The sequence below is a fragment of the Priapulus caudatus genome, unplaced genomic scaffold (assembly GCF_000485595.1).
Source record: "Priapulus caudatus unplaced genomic scaffold, Priapulus_caudatus-5.0.1 Scaffold405, whole genome shotgun sequence".
NCBI lineage: Eukaryota > Metazoa > Priapulida > Priapulimorpha > Priapulimorphida > Priapulidae > Priapulus > Priapulus caudatus.
The window spans coordinates 193,284-201,588 of record NW_014577466.1 but is presented as its reverse complement, the minus strand read 5'-3'; the positions used below and the strand labels follow the sequence as shown (position 1 = coordinate 201,588).

At 49.1% G+C, this 8,305-nt stretch overlaps 2 protein-coding genes across 2 annotated transcripts in view; both read right to left on the bottom strand.

The window, feature by feature from the left end:
• Positions 1-5,557, bottom strand: part of LOC106810039 (zinc finger protein 704-like) — a 23,638-nt gene extending 18,081 nt beyond the window's left edge. Inside the window, exons 1-2 of the mRNA XM_014813305.1 lie at positions 5,471-5,557; positions 4,379-4,507 (exon numbers count right to left, since the gene is read on the bottom strand). Coding sequence (XP_014668791.1) covers positions 4,379-4,460 — 82 coding nt within the window. The 5' untranslated portion in view covers positions 4,461-4,507; positions 5,471-5,557. The remainder of the gene's footprint in view (positions 1-4,378; positions 4,508-5,470) is intronic.
• On the bottom strand, positions 5,467-5,979 carry LOC106810027. Its single transcript, XM_014813276.1, has one exon. The coding sequence runs from the start codon at positions 5,977-5,979 to the stop codon at positions 5,467-5,469; it is 513 nt and encodes a 170-aa protein (XP_014668762.1).
• Positions 5,980-8,305: the final 2,326 nt, after the last annotated feature.

The window sequence follows — 8,305 nt, the reverse complement described above, 5'->3', positions numbered from 1 at the left end:
TGTGTGTGTGTGTGTGTGTGCGTGCGTGCGTGTGTGTATGGGTGTGCGTGTGTGGGAACCGCTTCTATAGGGCTATTCCACGGCTACTATCTAGCAATGCTCGACTGACGACCGTTATTAATTAGGACGCACCGCCGGGTGCAGCGTAGGCCCTATATAACTGCACCGCTTCACACACACACAACCTGCGTATATATTATCCGCGTGTAAAACCACGCACTATAGTGTGTGCCCGCCCACCCCACGCTCACCCCGACAGAGAATATACACTGCCCTAGGAAATCCTCGCAGCACGTAGCACGGTAGCACGTCGCGATCCAAACTCGTGACGAATCTGGCTGCATGCCAGTCATATTAGTAGTCCCCGTACACACGCACACGCAGCAGCGCTGCACACGAGTAACGGGGGAGAGGGAGGAGGGGGAGGGGGAGGAGGAGGCGGAGGAGGGGAGGAGGTTGCCGAGAGTTCACTCATGTCCGTGGTCAATATTCGTGCTGTGCTGCTGCAGCTGCGGTTGTAGGATGGATGTAAACAGAAGCAGGCGCGCGCGCACGTGATGCACAGAGAGGTAAAAACCGTAGAGCGTAGATAGATCTACGGCGATAATGTGTTTTAATCTATTATTAGAACCGCACGGATGCGGCCGGGGCTAGCGGGAGTTTAGCCCGGGAGAAGCACTCTCGCTCTCGCATTCGTTTGATAATATAGACTTTAGCACCTGCTGAAATGCAATTGCCAATGCATTTCACTTTTTTTTCTTTTAAGAAATTTTCTAAGGTTCGAGTCCTGCCGGCTAGGATGCACGAAACAAAGGTTCGAGTCCTGCCGGCTAGGATGCGTAAATTAAGCCATAGGTTCTAGTCCTGCCGGCTAGGATGCGAAAGTCGCAACTTCGACTCCTTCATGCTAGGACGCTATATAGATGCAGCCTGCCTGCTAGCCCGCTAGGGTTCCCGCCCTCTTTTAGCTGCAGATGCTAGCTTCGTCGGTTTCCAGCGACCTCTAGTTATGTGTGCCACGCATGCAGTAATGCTGCATTGCAGTTCCTTGCGGCCGCGCAGAACACGCGCGTGCTCTATCGATCGCCAGCGTAGGCGCCTTGCGACCTGGAACCGTGCCAACACCTATTTCGAACGCGACGAGCAACAACGACTGACCTCGTACGAAATCAACCAAATATAATATATAGGAGTTGTTTGTTTGCGTGTTGTTGGCGGTCGCTTTCGATACGGTTTCGCCGGTAACCTCCGGCTCATGGAAAACGTTGTTATCGTGTGTTGGGATAGTGGCGGCGGCTTTAATGAATTGATTTTGATTACATTATGTAATTAAGAAATCAAGACGAAGAAGCCCTTTAAAGTGATTACGTCACCGTAAATAGTAAAAATGAAAAAAATATTTCCACTTTTTCACAAAATATAAGTAATTCTGTTCACTTTTTATGGTTAAATTGCTGCATTATACTTCTTATTATACTATATTGCTCGATGTAAACATACACTCGTGACTCATACATAGCCCATAGCAAGCAATTAATGTCAGGAACATAATATCAAATCGTCCAGGGTTTTTTGATTTTTAACTAGTTGAGAAACAATCTTATCATGTAAGAATTTGACGATGCGTTTAGTCTCGTTAGTTCTTACTTTTAATGTAAAAAAATGGCAACAAAAATTTTGCAAATATTACCATAACAAATTCGTGACGTAGTCAATTTAATCAAGGAGCGAGTCATCGCCACGGACGAACATTTAATGGTAAAACGCGCGCGCGAGCGTATTTATAAGTAGTAGATTATCGCAATGAAGTGTGACTAGCTATAACGCTACCGGGGAAAGTGTCACGCGCGCCCCAGTGGCAAACGTTTCGCACGCACGCGCACGCGTTTAGATTCTTTCACGCTACGCTAGTCTCCCTACTATAAATAATGACTATACTGTAAGCAGAAGGCAGAAGTAGATTCCCTATTATCTACTTCTGCTGTAACGTAAGCGGCAACGCAAGATAACACGATAAGCCTTGTTGCAGTTTATGGGGCCTTCGCGGCGTGTAATTTAGCACGAGGGTGAACATAACGACCGATATTAGGGGGCAGCAATATATTATAGGCATCTGCATACAAAGTGCCCGTATTTTATTGGTGGTATAGGTGTAGTCGCGAATGACTGTAGGAGTACACACGTACAGGGTCCGCGTGAAACATATACTTCGCCACTTCGCGTAAATCACTACAATGACGATATGACGATACCGCACCATTTTGTCACACAGCTGTCTGCGGAAACCCTAACCCTAGGTCACCCCTACTCACCGCTCGCACACACACACACGATAGGCGAGCGCTGCCGACGCACAGGATATCAGCTATGCGGCGCGTGCGGCACGCATAGTTGTGGATCGTAATGGGTACGTCGCTTCTTACCCACATGCATGCACCGCTCACATGACATATGAACGTTACACGATGACGCAACACGATGTGGGTTAGCATCATCTAACCGCGGTTCTGCTGTAGCAGCAACTGTCTACCAACACCACCTCTACACGCCCACAGCAGCAGCAGCAGCAGGAGCGAGCATTTTTAAAGATGAACTTACTAATACGGCGGGTTACACAATGAGGGCGTCGAGAGGTTACGAATGAGGGCTATGATATTACTGAGCAGAATATAAGGACAGCACCGTCCCTGTCCCCCCCCCCGCCGCCTCCTAGCGTACGTATCCACGCATACATACACCCTATATGCCATTCACGCGACACCAAATCCATACTAATCCTGCTGATGAGGGAATTATATTAGGAGAGGGCGATGAGAAGGGGAGGAGAAGGGGAGGAGAACAAGGAGGAAGCAGGAGGAAGGGGGAGGCAGTGTTGCCGGTCGAAATAACGTGGGCGTGTTTACGACGGCTCTCCTTTCTCTTTGTTGGGCGCATTAATATATATATATATATATATATATATATATAAATAACACTGTTGTGACTACTCGCAGTTGGCTTCACTGGCGACGTCTTTCCAAGTTCTAGGCAAAGATTCCCCACAACCCTCGTATAACCCATTCTAAATTCCTCATCCAAATTCCTTCTCGCCAACTCCTGTATAAACTGCACACATGCACCAGAAGCAGCTATAACTAATCCAGTAATTAAAAACTGCGTTTGCGGCTGTAGAAAGAAGCGAAATAGGGACATCGTGTGACCCACATATACCGATCACAACACTCGCATAGAAGGCCGCAACCTGATTTTATACAGCCGGCACGCGTAATGGTCTCGTGCTACATTTAGAATGTCCATGGCACAACTCACGTGCGCACACTCACACCCGGCGTGATGCACTAACCATCACACACAAGCACACACACCGGGAGAGGGTGGGCGACAGAGGGAGAAAGCTAGATACAATAACGTAACCCAACAGAGCAGAGTCTTTCGGGCTACAAAATTGTATCTGGGTGAAAACCAGCAAATGCTTTTAGCGACTAGAAACAACCCAACAGAAAGGAAAACGCCAAGGCCACCCCTAGCCGTTCCCATCTGCATAGATTATTATCATCTCGCTCGCATACACAGAGTTCACAGTTATCTAGATCTCAGTGGTCATTCGAGCGTGCGTTCACCCGCGGGCGGTAAACAACGAATTTAAAGAGACCGACGCGCGCATGCGCTCTCCCGGTGGTTTCCAAGTAATAGGATCAAGAGTCTATCAATATTGATAGACTCCTGATAGGATATATGACGTCGGATCCGCGGTTCAGGGAAACGCCGTGACGTTGTCGCGAGGTTGTTGTAAGTATCGTGCATGGCGATCACGTCGTTCTCATGTATAGCGGATCAATGATAGCTGGAAATGTCGATTCCAGTAAATTCCCGTTCTCTCGCGAGCCACAGCGCCAGACACCGGTCGTACGCCCCCTCCCCCCCGGGTCCTGATCACGTCCTAGAATACACGCGTCCTGCTGACGTCACAGGACACGTCGTGTCCTGGAAGGTGAACAGATTTCTGCCCGCGGGGTAAACGAACCCGCTACTACTATACTACTGGTGTAACATGTGTACATTGGTGGTGCTGGGTGTAATGGTGGTTATCGCGTTAGGAGTGTCATAATATAGATATATCTATATTATAGCACTAGATAGACATACATATATATATATATTATATATATCATAATATATAGGTCATATTATTTATATATATATATATATATATACATCTGCTATCAGGTGTGAATAATGACAAATAATTGTCCAATGACAAAATAATGACGAACAATTGTCATTATTAACCTTGACGTCATGATACTCCCTGATCGCGTGGCATCGGCCTCGCATGCCACTCGTCATGGAGAATGTTAGAATGTTTGCGTTTGTTTACCTGAGAGTCTGGACGTGAATGGCGGTGAGATGGGGCTGCATGAGAGACTGGTGAGCACCATCGCCGCCATGCGTTCGTCCATCACCTCGCCAACGTCCTCAGCCTGGATGGCTCGAGATCCCTCTCTTCCTGTGGAGCGAACAAAAACGCGGCGGACCTGCGTGACTGCGTTGTTGTGCGAAAACGTCGCAGCGACGCACCCAAGGTCGCTGCTGCTACTGCTGCTGCCTTGCTGGGCTGCTGCTGCTGCTACGATCTGCTGCTGCTGCCTACGCGCTCTCGCTCGGCCAGCTTGTGTAATACCTGTTTCACCTCATTCAATATTCAAGGTGAGAGGAACTCTCTCTCTCTCTCTCTCTCTCTCTCTCTCTCTCTCTCTCTCTCTCTCTTGCCGCGGGGTATAGGCATTTCCTCTCTCAATATAGCGTGCATGCATACATACCCAACGATTAGCGGCCCACCGACGCTAAAAACAATTATGCTCCACGGCGACAGATGCCGTCTTTTTTTAACGCGCACAAGATAAATGCGGGGAGGGGGGGGGAGCATGTGGCAGTGGCGTGGAAGAGAAGGTGCAGCTCTCACGTCATCTCTAAGGTTACACGCGCAAACAGCTGATCATTACACCTGCACCCCGTTATCGTCGGGGTGGGTGGGGCGCGCGAGGAACAAAGCCGGAGGACACGAGGAGGTCGCCGGATCAACGTGTCAGGGACGCGCCGCCTCTTCGCATCTATTCAGTCCTCCGCTGCAGCCGCAAGGTGAGAGCACGAGGGAAAGTGGGTCACACGTAGAGAGAAACCGGCCGGCGCGCGCGGTGGAGACCGACAACGGGAAGGTTATTTTTTTCCACGCGCTCAAAAAAAAATTCCATAGGTTCGAGTTGCGATCGCTGTAGCACTGTATAGGTAAGTGACGTTCGTGCGCGTGTGGCCATGGCGGATCGGGTGGGCGCCCGGCAACAGTTACTACCGAATCGTGCTGGTAAATATAACCGCATAATAAGGTCACTTCGATATTGTGTTGTGCTGCGCGCACATACACATGTCCGTGAATTAATCGATGCGCGAGTGAGCGGGCCAGTCAGCCTACCTTGGGTTTAGTGGTACGTCGATGTTGTTCGATATAGCTCTCCTCTTCTCGGCAAGCACTGGATCCGCCATGAAACTGTAGTCCGTATCCAAGTCCATGAGACGCGCCGATTTTCGGCTCTCTAGCAGTCGAACCTCCTGTATTCTTCTGACGACCGTCTGCGCAGTCACGCCGTCACTACTGCTCCCGTGTGTCGTCACGGTGACCTCATCGTTGGCATCGTGCCGGATAACGCTACCCGGAACTTCCCGGCCGGTGAGCGTGATAAACACTCTCTGTCCTTCCTGCAGCTGAACGGACGTTACCGTCTGGAATCCGACGCCGACGATGTCGCGGTTACGTCCTTCCACGGTGCGTCTGCTGTCCAAACGAACGCTGTAGTGTTCCTCTCCGCTCGCCTTCGTCTTGGTCGCCTGTATGATTCCCGGGTAGAAGTGACCGTCGTCACACTGCACGCATACCCTGCTGCCCAGGATCGAACGCTTAGCTAGTCTCTTTCCCGAAGACATATCCGACTATTTCCGCATGGGGAACGCTTGCGAAGGAATCGCTCGCCTGATGCGGCGGAAGGGGGAGGAGGGTTTACTCTGTCGTTCGCTCGTATTCGTTTGCGAGAAACTGCGATCGTGAAAGCGCAAACGCCGGTTCGTAGTGCGTATGCCGGTGGCATTCGGGTGACCTGGTTTGTTTTGATTTTGCAAAGCAGGGCGGGGATAGCGGTACACGTTTGCTGACGTATTCTAGTTCTGTCATCGAATTGGTCGTCGTGGCTCACTGCCCGCACGCCATTGGCTGAATCGTCTGTCACGTGGCGATTACTATACGCCCTCTCGCAGCTGATCGATTTCGCAACCGGCTCCAAATTACAATTCAACCGGCGAAAATCTCACACTGCGCGGATTTATGTTGCCAGCTTCAACGTGGCGCACACGGTTTGTGTGACAAATAACGCCAGCTTTATTTATTTTGCGGAGATTTCGATTGTGACGTTGGTATTACTACGCGAGTTGCGGTGAGGGAGCGGCCACGCCTTTTGACCGACCGGCTACACGGATGTTTATGACGATTACCACAACTGGTCGCACCCCCGAAGAATCGCTTCAAACTGCGGCGTTATTTGTTAAGTAACTTAATTTCCAGGATAATTTACAATTATTTTGTGTACGTTTTAAGAGCTTTCATTTAATTACAACCAAAACCTTAAGGCAGCGATCCACAATGTTATTTCTAAGCACCATAATACTTATGAGGCCGAGGTGGCTTGCAATAGACAGGCATAGGTCGGCGAGAAATCACATTCAGGCCTATACAAGTTTATTTCGTGGTGCATTCTGCGTAGCGACCGAAAAATGAGGTCACGCCGCTAAATATTGGCACGTAACGACCTCTAGTGGCAAAATCTGGCGTTAATTTATGGCTATCCTCCGACGAACGTGAGCGGTTCTAGGGTTGATATGAGCATAGATATAGAAGAAGATATGAGATAGGCCTGATATGGAGATTGAGACTGAGTCCCATTCTTTTCTAACCCTGTGGCCATGCTTACAATTACGTTAATAAGCAATATCTTTATTCTTGTCACTCACTTTAATAAATGCTAGGCGCAAAGCTTTCCCTATTGATCCTATACTAAAGCTTATAGAGAGACTTGTAAGTCCTTATGCTCGCTGTATGTCAAGAGAATGATTATTTGTCGATACTTTTAACTGGAGAAAAGATGATCGAGAGTAGTTTGCTATGATTTTTTTTTTATCCCAACCGCCAGTTCCAGTCTATTCAGCCCGATGTTATGAAGCCTCACCGCTACATGCAACACCATGAACACATGTATCCTTCATATATATCTGAACCCATGTGCGCGTGTGCGTGTTGTTTGTGTGTGCGTGCATGTGTGTTGTGTTTGTGTGTGCGTGCGTGTGTGTTGTGTTTGTGCGTGCGTGCGTGTTGTGTTTATGTGTGCGTGCGTGTGTTGTGTTTGTGCGTGCGTGCGTGTTGTGTTTATGTGTGCGTGCCTGTGTTGTGTTTGTGTGTGCGTGCGTGTGTGTTGTGTTTGTGTGTGCGTGCGTGTGTTGTGTTTGTGTGTGCGTGCGTTTTGTTTGTGTGTGCGCGTGTGTGTTGTGTTTGTGTGTGCGTGCGTGTGTTGTGTTTGTGTGTGCGTGTGTGTTGTGTTTGTGTGTTCGTGCGTGCGTGTGTTGTGTGTGTGTGCGTGTGTGTTGTATTTGTGTGTGCGTGTTGTGTTTGTGTGTGCGTGTTGTGTTTGTGTGCACGTGCGTGTGTTGTGTTTGTGTGTGCGTGCGTGTGTTGTGTTTGTGTATGTGCGCGTGTGTGTTGTGTTTGTGTGTGCGTGCGTGTGTTGTGTTTGTGTGCGCATGCGTGTGTTGTGTTTGTGTATCTGCGCGCGTGTGTTGTTTGTGTATGCGTGCGTGTTGTATTTGTGTGTGCGTGCGTGTGTTGTGATTGTGTGTGCTGTGTGTGTGTGCGTGTGTGTGTTGTGTTGTGCGTGCGTGCGTGTGTTGTGTTTGTGTGTGCGTGTGCGTGCGTGTGTTGATTGTGTGCGTACGTGTGTTGTGTTTGTGTGGGTGTGTTGTGTTGTGTTGTGTTGTGCGTGCGTGCTTTTTCTCATTTCTCAATCCGTATCCACACATCACGCATCCGCTCCCTATGTCTCAGAAGAGCCTACACATAAGTGGAGAGCACGAGGGATACCGTCTTCCTTAGGCTAATAACACCCATCCACCCCCAGTAAATGTAATACATAATAGACGAATTAATCCTCGTAGAGAAATACTATCCTACGCGTGGTTTACTTAAAGGGCCGGACACACCAGGCGATGC